Raw genomic sequence first — 17,715 nt, forward strand, 5'->3', positions numbered from 1 at the left:
GTACCCGGCGGGCGGCGGGGCGGATAGCGGCGTGCTGGGTAACGCGTCCCCGCCGCGAATGGCGAGGCGCTCCGGACTCAGCTCCCCGTGCGGGCCGCGTGGTTCCGGTGCGCGTTCTCCGGCCTGGAGGGGCCGCTCCAATTCGGCCGTGGGCCCGGGCCCGTGACGGCGGCGGCTTCTCCGTGCGGCTCAGGGCTCCGTGCGAGCGGCAAGGCCCGCGCTGCCCGAGCGCCCACGATGTGCCCCTCCGTTGCTGGGAGGGCCGCGCCGCGGGCGCCCAATGTGTGCCGCCTGCTCGGTCGCAGGGCCTGCGGGTTTTACGCCCGGGACGCCGGCGTGGCCCTCCGGAATAACATGGGGCTCCTGAGAACCATCCTCTGCCAGGTAAGGGCTGAGCGAGCGGGACGCACGTTTCGGAAGTAGCTGGGTCGCGCTAGCAAGGCTGGGCGGAATACAAGAGCATAGCTCAAAGAGTTAGAGTTGGTTACATGTATTTCATGAAACTCAGACATAGAAACCTACGGAGTTCTGTGTTGAAGAAACAGCAAAAGCACTTGTAAATCTCGTGTTCACGTTAGAAATTGTCTCATGAGATTTTATATTGCTTCTTTCATCCCTTAAGATGATTAATATTAAACGTGTAAAATTTAGGGGAGTTCTTGAAGCAAAATAAGAAAATCAGCTGAGGTCTGTAGGTAAGCAAACATACCTTAACATGTCAGTGACATTTCTGTTACAGAAACAGGGAAGTTAGTTGTAGACTAACGTGTTTCATTTAATTATGATTACTGCTGCTGTGCAGTAGCTGACAGCCTGGCACTGACAGCCAGTACATGGCAGCCAGCTGTTACAGCTGACTTGCAGTAAATGCACCGTCTGAAACAGCAGCCTGTAATGCAGCCAGATATACAGGCATGTGAGGACAGTCATTTTATCCTTGATTTAATATTTTAACATGAAAATCGCCAGTTCTAATGGAGACAGTTAACAACAAAATGTTAATTGCATCTGTAAGCTAGTGAACAGTTACTTTAATTTAGTCTTTAAGTGAGAAGTCTTCTCTAAAAAATGTTTTGTTTAAAAAAACAAACAAACAAACCCCAAACAATCATACAACAGGAAAAGCTCCATTACATTCAGTTATTGAGCTGCAGGAGCAAGGATTTTCTGCACGCAGTTTTTTCCACAAGTCCATCACTGTTATAACCTTTGTCTGTTTCAGGAAAGTACCAAATTCAAGAATGTTTGGACAACTCATTCTGCATCTCCTATTGCTTATGAAAGAGGAAGAATTTACTTAGACAACTACAGATGCTGTATCAGCAGGTACCACATCTACAACTAAAAGCTGACCTGGCTTGCAGTTCTAACATCACAACTGTTTGAAACATATAGCAAACTTTACATGTCTCAACTGCCCCTGTGAGCTGAGTGGAACTTACTTTTGAGCAGATCAGTTCTCTGACATACTTTCATGCCCCATGAATGCTGCAGAGGCACAGCTCAGAAGCAGCACAGGGCAAAGTAGGGGTCAGGGGGTCTCACTCTCATCAGTCCTCACCCATCCCACGTGGGAAAGAAGGAGCAGGGACTAGGAGAACTGTTTTAAGCCATGGTCAGAACACTATTGAGATCGTGCAATATGAAACATAAAAGACAAATGTCTTTGAAGGTTTATCATTGTCTCAGCTTCTCCCTAAGGGGAAAACTACAATGCCATGAAGATTTTATGCTAGTATCACCTTTATAAAAATATTTGTACATTATGCCATGCCTTTATATTAGGAAAGGGGGAACATTGGAAGTGCATTAGAGGAAGGCTTCAATGTGATTCTTAATTTATGGAATATGCTTTCTTGTTAATGGGTATTACTAAAGTAAAAACATTACTATCAAGTATATCTTGTCTTGCTTGGTTTGACAAAAACATAGAAAAGGTTTGGTTTTAGGTGTTACTTCATACTACATTTGCTTACAGGCCTTATTTTGAGATCAATTTCAGATAGCATTTGCAAAGGAAAATAAAAGCATGTAGATTTCTAGCTTACCTAAAGAGGTAGGATTTATATAATGTATGAAATTACTTATGACAGAAAGCAGTTTATAAAGTAGATTAATGATTAGCAATCATTTTCCTCCAGCATTGCACAAGAGCCAAGAATACTTTATCAAAAGCCAAAGTGTTCTAAGTCAGAAAAAATAGAAGATGCTTTATTATTGGAATGCCCACTGGTAAGATTACTTTTTACTAGAGTGTTGTTTTGCACAAACAAATTAATATCTTTTAGAAGAACAGATCTAGAATACAGAGTTCTTTCCCTGTTAACTGCTTTTGTCTCAACATTTTTTTTTGGAGTTAAGTCATTCAAGGTTTGCACCATATGCTTATTTTGACAGCTTGGGGGTATACTCTGAATTTTTCAGCAGTGCATTTAAGTGCTTTTACATGAACATCTGTGGAAGATCTTAAAAACTGTGCCTTTATGCTTATGCAACTCAATTCTAATTCCTTACAACATAAATTCTGTTTTATTTATTTTTGAGTTATCAAGGGCAGTAGATGGGAGAGTTTTTTTGGTTTTTTTTGTTTTTTTGTTTTTTTTTACTAGATGTTAACATTTTATATATTAAAAAAAGGCTATTGAAGTAATTCTGTCCAAAAGCTATTCTACTCTTTCTAGTTAATTATCTTTATTTTAATTAATTTTCCTCCTTTCTTCCCTTACATTCATAGATATTCATACATAGATAATCTTGCTGCAGTATTTAGACTGAAGCTTGTTCTGTTTTCTTACAAAAAAGGTAAAATTTAAGAGAAGTCAATTAATTCAATTAGCCATCCTTCATTGAACACTGTAAAGAGAAGGAAAAGCGTTTCTTCATTCATGCGTTATTTTGCTTAGTTTGAAATATCTGATTCACCTGGTGGCATTTTAAACTATAATAGTTTGTACTTGGGAGCACCCTGCTGAGATATAATCTGGAACATACAAGGAAAGAGAAATTAAAAATGCAGTGAGTGTTTCTGTATTGTTCTCCTTAGTTCGTATGGTATAGTAATTTCATGCAATTTGAATATCTTTTAGTTCAAAATCAAAAACTGTTGCTATTACAAATGGATTTTCCATTTGACTTCAAACTGATAATATTTTCCACAGTTGTAAAATCTTGACACATTTGATGCCACACAGACTTGTAATCCTTTGTCTTCATGGGATACATTTTTCTGTTATTTTTTCCTGAAGCCAGTAGTAGTTCTATTGGAATTTGACTGTTTCATAGGAAAAAGGTCTTTATGGGTGCTCCTGTGTCTACTGATTTAGATCAGTTCTAAGCTATAAGAGCTTAGTCTCCTTGGACTATTTGTAGAGAACATTTCCCCTTCTTGAGGATTTTTTCACTTGTGCATTGTCCACAGAACCTAGGAATATTGTTTCCATATTTGAGGCAGCAAAAGGAAGCAGTTAATGTTATCACTCAGTGATTTTTTTCTGCAATACTTACAAAATGTTCTTATGAAGATTTGATATCAGCTGTATTAATATGCCATTATACTTCATTTATGCAATGCAAAGAAGTCATAGAAGTACTTAGATTTCAAAAAGTGTGGCATCAAATTAATTATATGGTGGTCACATTAATGTTTAGCACAGATATACGAGCTTAGAGATTCTGATGTGATTATCAGGAAGGTTTCCATTTTAGTTTTTAAGAAATATGTATTTATTTCTGCCTTGTTGTTATGTAATGTTCAGGTACAGACTTCTTTATGATAATTTTTTTGTTACTCAGGGGGAAATGCTACCAAATCCATCAGACTATAAGCCTTCCCTTATAGTCTTAACAGTGCAGAACTGGCTTCTACGTCTCTCTGCTGATTGTGGGGAAATACTGGAAAAAGTATACCTTGCGGGTTCCTGCTGCAAATTCAGGTATTAAACATTGACTAGCGTTTATGTACCTAACAGTCATTAGTATTAAACTGGAGAACAGGAATCATGTTTAGCTTGCAGTACAGTAAGCTGTCCAATTTCTGTGCATTCAGAAAATCTTGTTTTGATGATTCCTTTGAGAGGGTAACCTCTACAACAACTAGCCAAAGGACTACAAAATATAGTTTTTAATTGGAGGGAATTTGCTGAAAATACAGAGGGGAGTGGAAAGAGCGAAGCCCCAAGTTCCTCATCAAACCTTTTTCCCAGATTTTTCATTGCTGCTGGTGATTGAATGCCATGTAAACAGATTACCTTAAAACGCTCCCTGTAGATCAGAGGATGCGTAGTTTTTGGATGTCTTAGAGTGAAAGACAGCTCATAAAACCTTAGGAACACAGTCATACACAGGTCTGTTTGTCTAGCAGTTTTTCTGGAGTATTTTTCCTGCTCTCTGTTTTCTTTAGAATCACTTCAGCAACTTAAGTATTGTGGTCTCAAATTTGGCATCAAGTTACACAAAAGCCTCACACAAAAAAAGAAAAGCTAACAAAGGGACTACTGTTGGCTTTTTCTCTGATGATTTTATAGCCTTTGATAGTGCAATAGCAACATACCGGCAGAAAACTTCTAAGAACTGCAAAGCAAACTTCATAAAAAATAAGAAAAATATGTTTAAAGGTTAAAGTAAGCAGTTTTCAACTTACAAACATTCTTCTCCACAGGGTATCCATTCTCTTCTTAAAAGCACAGCAGTTACTGCTTCTGGCAAGGTGCACGGTTTTTTGAGTTCCTGAAGTCTTCTTTAGACTGAAGGATAAGAAAATAGTGATTTGTGAAAATAAGACAGTGAATGTTTGTACTTTGAGACATTTTCACGTAACTTTATAAGGAATAAGCTGTTCTTGGCATCCAGTCCAGTGGCGTTTGCATTATTGAGAAGAGCAAACAGTTCAGGTGCCTTTCCCCAGTCAGATACCGAGCAGTTTGCCTGGACACGAGGATCTGCCTAATTACAATAGGTTATATTTTGCATTAAATAGTGTATTTATTATTAAATGATTGTACAAGGATTAAGATAGGTCTTCCTTATCACAAATAGGTACCTAAGTTGGGATGCTCCTCAAGAAGTAATGGTTGTGAAGTCAGCTCAGAATAAACTCCCTGCAGAAGCACGGCAGGTAAGTTTGCTGAAAAACTATTCTTAAATTTTTACAAGATCAGTCACAAATTTACTAGAACAGATATGGAGACATTATGCTTTGCTACTATGGTAAAAGATAAAGACATCCTACTGCCAGTAAATACCTCAAGTATAATGCGTGTTCAATGCTTTTCTTTCCCAGGCAGGTATCCAACAGTCTGTACTGTTCCATCTTGCTGTCTTCCAAGTTTTGCCTCTGTCATTTATTGGAATGCTAGAAATAAACAAAAAGGTAGGTTTTATCTGCACTGCAGCTGTATGAGAGACACGCTTTAGGCAACTGTCCCACCATTTCAGAAGTCCTATCTAATATGACTTAGGACATATGTTTCAGGACACATTTTTTTTTTTTTAAATGAATAGTGATGTTCTTTAAGTGTCTGACAGTTGGAAGCATTGGGGGAAGAATCTTAATTCCAGAAGAGACACTGCTAATTAATTATTACTGGGTTACTCCTTGATGTGTCGAACTTCAGTTCTTACAATTGCTGTAATAAAGGCTAGAGAAGTGTAGAATGTAGTGTTCTTTTCACATCTTCATATATAGTTACACTTCTGACCCACTTCTAGTAATAGCCTATGATTCTATATACAGTTACAAATGATTGAAACTTGTATTATTGTAGATACTGAATGGTAAAGTATAAATATACGCCTTTATCAAACAAGAGGAAACAACCTTACTGAGGTTGGGTTGTGACCTTCTGCATAAGCATATACTTAGATGGTCAAGCTGATGAAAATTCTGATGTTCTGGTTAAAAAGATATTTTAAGTCATAGGTGTTCTAGATAAATCTTACAAGTGGAACGGTATGAATGTGCTGGATCTGTCTCCAAAGTTCTGTGAGCTGCAGTTTCATTTGGGGTCCAGAGCTACCAGCAGGTTTTAGCTCATGCTGGGTTTGTCTAAGGCTGGGAAGTGGAAGAGGAGTTTTAACCATTTTTAATTTAGTCCTGTGAAAGTTTAGGGGCACAGTTCTGTTTAAAATTAGTATTTATAACTGGAAAGCACAAATCTTACCAGTATCAAGGGTATTCTCCATCATTTTATGGATGGCTTGCTGGATTCATCATGGTCACAGCAGGCAAAATGTTAAAAAAAACAAGAACAACAACAAAAAAAAAAAAAACACCTCTGGTCTTCCAAACATCTCAGTATAAAAAAATTACCAACTTCACATGTTGTCATTAAATACTAAGAACTAGTTTGTTCATTGTTGTTTTTTTTGTTTGTTTGTTTTTTGTTTTTTCCAGTGGAGATGTTCTAAAGAGTAGCACTAAATGAATACTGCATAATCTCTGAAGGGGTAATTGGCTTTTCATGTACGTGTCTAATTTGGATTCAGTGAGGATCTGTACTCTGACAGCTGGATAGTTTTAGTACAGCTGTACACAGTCACAGAGGCATGATTAGACTAGTATTTTACCCTGGTGATGGAGAGGTTCTGCAATCAGTACTTTTATATTGAACTGTGAGCTTTCCTATTGACTTCCTGTGGGATGCTGGGCAATAAAATCTATTTATGTCTTGTAATAACTGGTTAACGTGATATGAAGACATACTGAGAATTAATTAGAGAATAAATGTTCTTGTAGAATACTACTTACCTGACACAGATGTTCCTGCAATGCAAAGTATTATGGAAACTCAGCAGGACAGACGAGCTACAGAAACCTACTTAGACTAAAACTTTGGCTATAGACTTCAGTCAGAGTCAAAAAGGAATCCAATTACTGAGATTATATTCTTAATTTCACATTTCTTATTCTCTCAATTATTTCTTCTTTAAAAGAATATTTTTCTTTTTACAGATATTTGGTAACAATGTGACAGATGTTGCTATCTCTAATGGAATCCTGATAGTAATGTACAGTGTGGGTTTGGTCAGGCTCTATAACTTCCAGGCCATTACTGAAAAGGTAACATGAAATTTTTCATATAATCCATTTGTGGCAACAAATCATTAGTACCTATGTTTCATTACAAGTGTATATGGGGATTGTGTCAAAGGATAGAATTCTTGCCTATTTACAGTCTGAAGATATGAATGGATGCACTATCAGAAAATTCTAGCTATGCCAGTAGAGGTGGCAAAACATGAGAAACAGAACTGAACAGGCATTTCAACACATGCTAGACCAGTGTGTGCTGCTTTTTGTGCAGTCTGTAGTTACAAAAGAAAATGTTACAGTTACAAAATCATGGGCATGGAAGTTTCTTTGTTCTGAACCTGAACTACATTGAACCTTTTAAGTTTACCTTCTTCCAATAAAAAAAAGGCTTTAAGCAGCACCTAACAAGATAAAGAATGTGGTAGTAATGGAGCACTGAAACAAAAAAAGCTAGTAAATATGCATCAGTAAAGCTGAATTGTTCTGTATTATTTTAGTTCATGGAGCAGCCGTTTGACTTGGGATGTGAATTCAATTGGAATGGTCAAGTTGGAATTGTGGGAAAGTATCCGTTCGGTCTTCCATGTAACATTAAAATAACAGGTATTTATGATCTTTGTATTATCTTGGCCTGTGTGGCTTATTTATGACGTTTTAGCACCAGGAACATTAAAATTACTGTCCTAATGTGTTGTTGCTTTATTTCTTGGTTCATTATAGTAAAATCATGCTTTTCTTTACTTTTAATTGCAAGAATTAATTAAATAGCATCCAACCTGATCCATTCCACGATTCTGTGACTTACCCAGCAAATTAGTACAGCACATAATCTATTTTAAAAACTTCACAAGTAACACACAAAATGGAAACAGCTTCCTTATTTTTGAGAGACAGCTGCTCAGGGAAAGAGGAAGGGCTACAACAGCCGTTACTGATACTTAGAAACTGTATATAGCACATAAGCAAAAGATGAGGGAAAATTTAATCAAACCTGCAGAGAGAATTCAGTGATTGCATTTTGATGTTTCTAATTATTGGAAATGTGCCAGTTTCAGTAAGGCTAATTCCCAAGGAAATAAGGAATGATATCTTAAAAACAATCCTCATGCTTCAAGTCACTAACTTACAAATGTTCTGCTTTAAGTAATGACTTTAATTTCTTTGAAACCTAACGTTCACCTCTACTGGTGCCTTTGACATCAGAATTTGACAATAAGAACCTTAATAAATGACCAAAGCCTGTGAAACTTACTTTTTCCCTTTAGAAATTCTAAAAAGTTCAAGTAAAAAAAGTTGAAGTGGGAGTAAGTTCCACCAAACTCAAATAATTCATGCTTTTTTTCCTTTAATTTTTGAAGGTTTCTGTAGTAAATTTTTTATAGGAGGCTGTTCCCATGAAAATGTTTTTCATCTTCATGGTTACAAACAACATTAGATAATAACACACAAACCAAAACTGAGTCACATAAACTTGAGGAAATGCAGAAAGATAAAATGCAGAATTAACAGTTAAAGCTTTCAAATATAATGAAATGTTTTATCAAAACAGTGATAGGCTACTATAGCTGATGTCTCATCATTTCATATTTTCCTCTCTGTCTGCTAAACCAGAATGTAATGATACAGGCCCTGTGGAGAACACTGTGGAAGCTTAGAAAGGAATTCTATAGTATAGGAATTCTATTCTATTCTCATGTATAATGAATCACTATAGGTTTTGATATTCAAAACCCATGTGCTGAGGGAGAAATGATTTTGAATTATATTTAAAAATTTGTGGTAAGGAAGTTTTGAACTTAGATGAACATTTGCTGTGGCTGCTGTTTGCAGATAGTTGCATTCCTGTGGTTTTAGAGCTGTTTCCTTTGAAATGGCTGACTGAACCTTCAGTGCACTGTAATGCAGTGGATCAGTGAGTGAGATTTTAACAGTTTCAGAGTATAAACTTGTATTCACTGTTTAGAATTTTCCAGTTTATTTAGTCCTAGTGTCCCTACAGAAAGTGCCAGAAGGGATGGCAGTCCCTTCAAATATGATGCTATTTTTATGATGTATGAGATACCCAAGAGGAGGTTTGTATTTGTACCTAGTTTGTACCTACCACAACTTGTATAGCTATTGACTGATAAGAAATTTAATTGTGGTCACGGTTGAAAGAAAAGAAAAGGTGACTATAAATCTTCATTATGTCACCTTCTGCAGGACCAGAATGGAAAATGATAATTTGATTGATTATCATAGGAGTCAGTAATTTCAACTTAAAAAAAACAAACAAAAAAACAGAAGAGATATTTTGCTCATTTTTCTTTTCCACAACAGATTAGAACAAATTACATGACAGTGCTGCCAGGAACAACTTTATGGCTTATGTTTAGGTGAGACTTGAGAGTTTTAAGGAAATGAACAAAGAGGCTCAAACTAGAGACTGAAAACTCACATTGCTAGGGGAAGTACTCAGGAATAATGAAAACAAAATGTTGAGCAACAAGAGCAAGTGACACATAACAGTGATGGGGAGTTGAGGCGGCAGAGTCACACTGCTGCAGAGGTGGCAGCAGCCTTAGCATTTTTAGGCAAATGAACATAAAAAAAGAAAAGCATATCTTAGCAGCAGGCTGTTCTGCTTTGGATTCCTGTATTATTGGAAAAAACATTTAAACCTATCATTTGGTCCATCTGGTAGATTTTCTGATGGGCCTAATTATATATTCATTATTTAAAATAAAAATTCTACAAAGTGAAATGTTACAATTTTTCTTGCCCTACTTTTTATTTTCTGACAGATGTTAATAATTGCAGGTCCTCTGCCTATGCCTCCATCCTCAACATTCTCCATTCTTTCTACCTCGGTTTTCATAAACCGTGTGCTTTGTTACATCTTGCGCAGTCTCCCATTTCCTATGTGTTAGTCCAAAAGATATCTAAGAAGAAAGCCTTTCTCTAGCTTGTGGAAAGACTTCATTTTCATGGATAGTAAAGTGATTCCTTTCAGTATAAAGGGCTATCTTCTGAGAAACACAAAAGAAAAAGCAGGAAGCGCTTGGTACCATCAGCTATGGTCTGGTTAATTATCTAGACTAAGCAGGGCAAAGACAAGTCAAAATTTGGATCAGACTCTTAGGAAAAAGAAAGTCCAGATAAGAACCTTGCCCTCCTCACAATAATTCAGCCTGAATTTCCTCGATAACTGCAGATTTCCTCCATATTTTGTCCTTTTTTTTTTTTTTCTTTTTCTTTTTTTTTTTTTTAAGATAAGCATTTCTCCATACTGTTAAAAAGAACTGTTATTTCATTTTAAATCTGATGGAGTCAAAGCAGCTGTAGAAATTGCTTTTATTTAGTTATAAAGTTCTGTAGAGCCCGGTTCTTTCCAAGACACTTTTCTCAGTTAGTACACAGAATATTTGTATGAATGGTGTGTTACATCTGTCTAATTTATCCTGAACTCAAGATAGAACTAAACTCCTTTTGCCATTAATTAGATTTCTGTTTTGATTTCTAAGAACTCAGCTACAGATTGAATTCATTGTGGTCCACACTATTTTGTTGTATTACACAAAAGGACATTTAGTTATCGAGTACTATTTTTTTCCAAGAGACTAGTGATCATTTTGATACAAGATTTGACTGCCACTTGATTCATTAATCTGTACATCCACTCTCATTCAGATGAGCAGGACTAATTTTAACTATTTGCTAAGCCTTCATGTATCCAGCTCATTTGGAATGAAGTCAGTCAAAGATATCAGGAGATGATATCAGTGAGAACTCAGTAACCTTCCACATGGAACTGCAGATAGGTATATGTGTCTGGATGCTAGGTGAGGAACTGTTGCTGGAAGAATTATAACAGCCAGCATATTTCCACTTGTCTTCAAAAGTTCTGAAGAATTAACAGCTTTATTGTAATTTAGACTTGTAAAGATCAACAGAATTATGACTGTTTTTCTACTAATGGTCTTAACATTACCCCATGTTTGCAGATACCCCACCTTTGCTATTTGAAGCATCTACTCTGGAGAATGCATTTCAAATTGGAGGCTTTCCTTGGCATTATATCATCACACCTAACAAGAAAAAACATAGAGGAGTCTTCTATATTTGTTCTCTGAAAGACAATGCTTTGGTAATATATTCAGATAGTAGCTTCTCTGAAATAAACGTCTATCACATATGTCCTCATCTCTCCTTCTGAGCATTGATGGAGGTAACAAAGTATTCATTTTCCAGTGTGGTGCTTTCACAGTGATTGACCTACAGCATTCTATTTGCCATCCAGCAAAGTCCTATTTTCTTCTGAATTACTAATTCTGATATTTCTTTCATTGCACTATAATCATAGCACTGCAAGTGCTACTTATCAATGTATTCACAACTTAAAAGTAAAGAGTCCAGACTCTCAGACCTAATTCCTTGCATGATAATATCTTAATGCACTTCCAACTGGTCAGCCTACCAGTTAGCAACTTAAGAAACTGCAGAATAAGCTTCCTTAGTGTTTGTGGTTTCTACATTTTCTATCTCAAGAAAGATTTTATTACACAGCTTAATCCAGCATCCCTATTTATTTATTTTTCCTTACGTACCACTCATCATATATTCTTTTATATGAGATGACTGTCTCAAATTCTATTTTGGATCTGCATTTGACTTACAGATATTTATATAAACAGTTTTTGGCCTCTCGCTTGAGGATTCTTCACAAAAAAACTTCTCATATGTGAATGTTCTTATCTCTTTTATTAGCCTGATCAAATCTGTGATGCTCCTCCTATCTCTTTTAGCTTCAGGACACCTTTCACAACCATAGCTAAAGATCAATTTAGATTCAAAAGGACTTGTGCAAACCTTTCCCATCTAGTTTTTTTTCTATGTGGGTTCATGCTTTTGAAGATTTAAATGATTAGCCAGCTAAATTTAACAACAGAAAGCACCTGCCAAAACTTCAAGATTTTGATCAGTTTGCATCTGAAATCACAAGTTACCATAGGCTTACACAGTCCACAAATATTTGTGCACAAAAAAGGCTGGGCCTGAGGCTTGAAGCAGAAGTTGAAGTTTGTGCTTCTATGTTTCTCATGTCTTCTCAGATTACTAGAATTGGTCAAGAGTTTGCAGAATGTAGATTAAACCTTCATTTTGCATAGTTTAAGGAGAGGCTGCACATACAGCCATGGTACCAGGTCAGTGCTTATTGCAAATCAAAAGAAAAGTTGAAACAGTTCCATGGAGTTGTCCTTGAGAATTAGAACTGTTGGAAACTGTATTCATTTTCTTACTTGTTACTTTGTTCCTCTGCCATCTTTTCTGGTCATGTTTATCAAAGTAATATTTATAAACTTTCAGAGGTATGTGGAGAAGAGCTGTGTATTTCCTCTCTACTTAGATTTGTGAGGCTTTAAGTATACTAAGATTCTAAGCTTTTCCTTCCTTCTTCAGGCAAAAAATGGCATACAAGATATGAAATGCTGTTCACTGGAACCTGATTGGATATATTTCCATCCAGATATGTCGGGCAGAATAATCCACGTGGGACCAAATTTGATAAAGTAAGGCTCTTTTTTTCCCCTCTCTCAAGTCCTGTTTTCATTAGGCAGAACGTTGCATAACTGCATAAATTCAGTAGCTTGATGATTTGTAGGCCAAAACACTGTCATCAGTTCCTAGAAACTGGAAAAACTATGAATTTGTCAGAATCAGGAGCCCTGGTCAAAGCATCTGCAAATTTCTAGGTGGTGAGTGTGTGCATTTGCAGGCAATAGTAGAATTTGATATTAAAAAAAATTCAGGACAACTGTGTTAAAATCTCAGTGATACGCATAAATTATAAGAATAATTTATTACAATTTCAGTTATTTCTGTTGGTAGCTGGTCTTTTAGATTAAAAATATATAAGTATTGTAGTAAATGGATACGAATGTATACTCATCTTGGGATTTTTTTGTTTCTTTGATAGAGTCTTGAAACTTAAAGAAGTTGAAAATACAGACCAAAATGAAATTGTAGAAGACTTTATAATCATGGCCAACAGAGAAAACTGTGTGAGTTTTAACAGGAATTACTAGTATCTGAAGTGACAGTGCATAATTTTGAGCAATTAGGAGGTGTTCTGAAAATGTATGTGAGCGATCACTGTGTTTAATGGGCATAATTCAAAATTCTTTGATGCTCCTTATTTTCATTGGTCACTTTAAAACTACATGAAAGAAATTCTGAAAACAAATTACATAGTCAGGATAGGTTTCTAATTCCTCCATTCTTTTTGTTTGTTTTTTAAGTTCTCTGCAGTATTTAAGGTGGTCAGTTTAATAGTATCAATTATGCTAAACATACATACAAGCAGATTTCCTTTGAATGAAGGTGTCACCAAAGATAACTTTGTTTATACTCTGCTAAACTGATTATACAAGTGCTAGAAATGCATCTAATATCAGAACTTACAGGTACATTCTGTCTTCACGTATAGTTGTAATTACAGAGTAAACAGCTAGCCAGAGGTTATCTAAGAAAAGACTCACCAGTGCTGAGGCTTTCAGTCAAGATGGATGCTCATCAACATTGAGGTTCTCCACAAGAATTCCACACAGGAGCAGTTTCCAGAAAGAAATGCTACCTTAGTGGTGGTCAACCCTTAAATGGAATCTAGGAGAGGTGGAGTCAAGCTCTACCCCTCCTGGGAGCACAGCTGAATTATCTTCATCTGTGCTCATGCAGCTGACTTGTTGCTTGCCTCAGATGGTTAATTAGAGGTTCAGGCTGCGATCAACAGTTTCCCTTACACTTTATAAGACAGCAGAGATAGTACCATCCCTTCAAAAAGTTTTATTATTCCCTGTTGTGTATACTTGCACAAGTTTAGTGTTCATGTAACCTTTGGTGAACCAATTCAGTGCAATAACACAGTAAAACAGCTCTGGGGAAAAAAAAAAAAAAAAAAAGGAAAAGGAAAAAAAGATGACTCTTCATTTTCCTTACTTGGTGAGGTGAACTGGAGCTGAAACATGGGGCCAGAAGAGTAGATAATAGCAGAACCAAGTGGCTGGGGAATGATCTGAGCCTCTGCAGAAATTAGCTGATAAATCACCTCCATTGTTTCATGAAATCTCTTAGAGTGCTTTTGTGGTTTTTCTATCACAAATGTAAAAAAACTTGGAAGAACACAATTAGGAAGAATAGTTTTTGGTAAGGCCATGTCATTTTCCTTCAGCGTATATAGTTTATAGAAAGCAAAGGCATTTTTTCATCATTTATGAGTACTGTAAATTTATATTAAATTCAGAAAGGATAAGCTTTGTCATCTAATAGATTGCCTTAATTATTTAAGAGTTGAGTAGACAACTTTCTGTTGGAATAAAAGCTAAGAAAATAGAGTTGTTGAATCCTGTCTATAATCTGCTTTTTACTTCTGACCTCCATTAAAGTATTGATAACACCAGTTTTGAATGTTTTTGGCATTAACGTACGCAGTGAAAGCAGCTGTGGTGGTTTAAGCTGCTACTTTGTCTGTCTCCTGGAATTAAGATGAAGAAGCAAATTGGTGGTGACTTAGCTGTCATCATTCTCATTCCAACATCTTGGCTCCAGTAACTTCTGTTCTAAAAAAAATAGTAGTGGGGAAACTTTGCCATCTCCATAGCAATGAGAACCTGTAAATAACTAACATCAGTTGTACTTCATCTAAAGCCACCAAGTACACGAGCCCTCATAAAGAACAGATGGCAGCAATAAGGCTGTGTATTGCTAATAAATAAATGAGATTCCAGAGATTGAAGCAAGGTCAGAAAGCAGAAGGCATGACAAGATTCCACAGATAAAAGCAAGGTCAGAAAGCAAAAGACGTGAATTAGATATATTGTCAAAGATATAATGTAACTATACTGCTCTAAGTCCAGGGCCATTCTTTTTCTCCAAAGGTGAACAGCTCTGTTACTGTAACATCTTCTGGTCGAGTGGTGAAAAAACGTCTCAACTTGCTAGATGATGACCCAGAACAAGAGGTAACTGATTCATTACTCTTCTCTCCATTCAAACATTCCCTTTAAATATTTCTATTTAATTTCTATATTTCTAGGTTCTAGAGGAACCTATTAGAAATATTTGAACTATATTTTCTCCACCTGGCACTTTGATTAAACTGCAGGGGAAAGTAATGCTTTAAAGTTACTGCTTCTTTAGAGTGAGTACCATGAGGCCTGTCCTTCAAGAGCCTTATGAAGAATACACCTGGAGCTAAAATTGACATAAATACAACAATTAAAAATCATTGGTTTCTGGAAGTCGTTTCTGTTTGTGTTTGTTTTTGTTTTTTTCTGAGGAAATCGATTTTACTATGATAAAAATACAGGACAGTCCTTTTATACATAATCCTTCTAGTGTGTAGTTCATTTAATTTCTATTCAGTTGTTTTAACAGAGTAAAAATTAGAGTCTGCAAACTCTATTTTCTCCCACTTCATTTGTGGTGGCATTAGATATTTCTCCACCGTGGAAGAAAAAAAACTGGCTGGAATTTAAAGAAGAGAAAAATGATACAGTTTAATCAGTAAAAGAAGTGTGTTAGCCAGTCCATGGCAGTGAGATAGAAATAATTATGGCAGCTCACATTCTTCACCTTTTGTTCTCAGTTATTCATCGTCACATTGTGGAGAGAGAGAGAGCTCTGAACAGAGCATAAAGGTGTTCACATTAATGGAATTACCCTAATACAGCCATTCTCTCAAAACCAGTAATGATTTTGAGCAATAGTGTCTCTAACATAAGTACTTCAACATGGGGCATGAAGTTCAAATTGTACATTTCTTCAGTAATTTTCGAAGTAATTTTTCCATTTATCCTATCATATCTAAAATGCATCTACTTGCACGTTGTTCAGAACATCACTTTCTTCCCTTCCTGTTTTAAGGAATATTGTTGACCTAAGTTAGACTCCTTGTGCTGGGAAAGATGCTAGTTGGCTGTCAGGCTGGCAAAGTGATGCCAGAATACTTTCTAGTTCTTCAGGGAATGTGAAATTGTTTCATATGTAAACTTAAGGCTTTGTTTTTCCTAAGACATTCAAAATTGTAGACTATGAAGATGAACTGGATTTGTTATCCACTGTGGCAGTTACTGAAATAGGAGCTGATGGAAGAGCTCACCTTGATTTACGCTGTAATGAACATGGGATTCTACTTAAGAGTATTCCATTACTGGAATCCTGGGATGTGGTGAGGAGCATTCCTTTTTTTTGTTTGGTTGTCGACACTAACATTTTCCCTTTCCTATTTACCTGCCATTAAATGCATTAATTTTTCATTCAGATTTGAAGATAAACTGTGATACCAAGTGTATCATTAGATAGATAAACTGTGTTACCAAGTGTTAGGATGAAATTTGTACTAAATAATAGTTGAGACAAAAAATTTAAGTATTCCATCAGACAGTAGTTAATTTATCAGAAAGATCTTATAATTGTCTGTATAGGCAATTTAAATGCTTTAAATTTCTATTTTTCCCAAAAATAGGTACACAGACTATCATTAAAACTGCCGTTTCTCTGGAAGGGCAGACTGTGTGCCTACACACAAATTTCCTGTTTGATCAGGGAAGTAAACAATGTTATGTATATATACATATATATTTTCCCTTCTCCCCCAGAGGGAAATGATACTATTACTAAATGATATTCTAAACTACACTGTACTAAATGATGTATCGAGCTATGATACTATTATCAACCTGTGGAAATTGAGACTGCAATCAGAATTATTTTTTTCATTTCAGACTTACAGTCATGAAGTTTACTTTGACAGAGATACCGTATTACACATAGAACAGAAGCCCAACGGGAGGTTCAGTTGTTACGTTTACCAAATGGTCTGTGATGCTGCAGAAGATGAATGTTCAAGACATAAAAGAACAGAAAGAGTGTCTTGTAAAAAAGGAGGGAAAATTTTTGAATACACTTAAGACCTAACAACTACAGAAACTTCAACTTTGTTGTCATTTAAAGACTTAATATGTATCAATTAGTCAACTACTGTTTTCCAGCCAGTGTTTAACATTCTGTACCATTATTCAAGGTTTTATTTTCTACTTTTTTCTCTCTTCCTAATACTATACTCTTGTGTGTAGACCATAATGGTTTTTCATGTATTCACCAGTCCATTAATGCTGGGTACAGCATTTCTTGGTTCTCTTCAGCAACTGCATTGAAATACTGAACATTAAGGAGAAAGATGTAAACTTCTTGATTGTCTACCATCTGCTGCATTCTATCCTATGTTGTTTTACCTATGCAACTTTAATACAGGCTGTTAATTAAACAAAATGTGAAAAGCTGTATAGAAAAAAAATGTCTATGTAGGACAAAAACGGCAGTTATTGTTACACAAAACCAAGAGGATTTTTTCTGATATACAAACCATTTGGGTTTTTTAGTTGTTTTTGTTTTGGTTTGAAGAAAAGTATTAATAAATTATGTATATTTACAGCCTTATATGTTTATTTATTTTATACATATATATGAAATAGGCACTTCTGATTATCCCCATGCTAAACTTCACAAACTGTTCATTCTGAGTCAAAGTCACCAGATACTCAGTCTGATCACTGTGTGCAGCCTGTCACATACGTGGGAATTCCATGTGGTATATTCGTTAAAAATATAAATGAACAAACAAAAAACAACTCACAACCCAACCCACT

The 17,715-nt window shown here is 36.1% G+C and overlaps 2 protein-coding genes across 10 annotated transcripts in view; one reads left to right on the top strand and one right to left on the bottom strand.

Annotated features, from left to right (window-relative positions):
- Nucleotides 1-5,350, bottom strand: part of METTL8 (methyltransferase 8, tRNA N3-cytidine) — a 38,022-nt gene extending 32,672 nt beyond the window's left edge. For 3 of the 4 annotated variants that reach the window (XR_014947955.1, XR_014947954.1, XM_032445839.2), the window contains exons 1-2: nt 5,241-5,349; nt 4,640-4,742 (exon numbers count right to left, since the gene is read on the bottom strand). Coding sequence is in view for 2 of the 4 variants with exons in the window: in XM_032445839.2 (XP_032301730.2) it covers nt 4,640-4,742; nt 5,241-5,308 (171 nt within the window). In the remaining 2 variants the exon portion in view is untranslated. Of the gene's footprint in view, nt 1-4,639; nt 4,743-5,240 lie in introns of all 4 variants that reach the window. The other variant, XM_032445838.2, reaches the window with a different exon arrangement.
- DCAF17 (DDB1 and CUL4 associated factor 17) lies at nt 92-17,500 on the top strand. 6 transcript variants are annotated; one of them, XM_085552530.1, is made up of 15 exons: nt 92-384; nt 1,223-1,326; nt 2,142-2,232; nt 2,735-2,802; nt 3,793-3,932; nt 5,035-5,113; nt 5,279-5,368; nt 6,950-7,057; nt 7,528-7,633; nt 11,014-11,156; nt 12,470-12,579; nt 12,987-13,071; nt 14,944-15,027; nt 16,080-16,235; nt 16,792-17,500. In XM_085552530.1, exons 5-15 carry the CDS (start codon nt 3,799-3,801, stop codon nt 16,975-16,977), a joined length of 1,281 nt encoding a protein of 426 aa, XP_085408656.1. In that variant the 5' UTR covers nt 92-384; nt 1,223-1,326; nt 2,142-2,232; nt 2,735-2,802; nt 3,793-3,798; the 3' UTR covers nt 16,978-17,500. The 6 variants fall into 6 exon arrangements, 3 of the variants coding, with proteins under 3 accessions (XP_085408656.1, XP_015724004.2, XP_085408655.1); XM_015868518.3 differs by lacking the exon at nt 2,735-2,802; XR_014947962.1 differs by lacking the exons at nt 2,735-2,802; nt 11,014-11,156.
- Nucleotides 17,501-17,715: the final 215 nt, after the last annotated feature.

The sequence above is a fragment of the Coturnix japonica genome, chromosome 7 (assembly GCF_054131305.1).
Source record: "Coturnix japonica strain WE chromosome 7, WE-NBRP24, whole genome shotgun sequence".
NCBI classification, from domain to species: domain Eukaryota; kingdom Metazoa; phylum Chordata; class Aves; order Galliformes; family Phasianidae; genus Coturnix; species Coturnix japonica.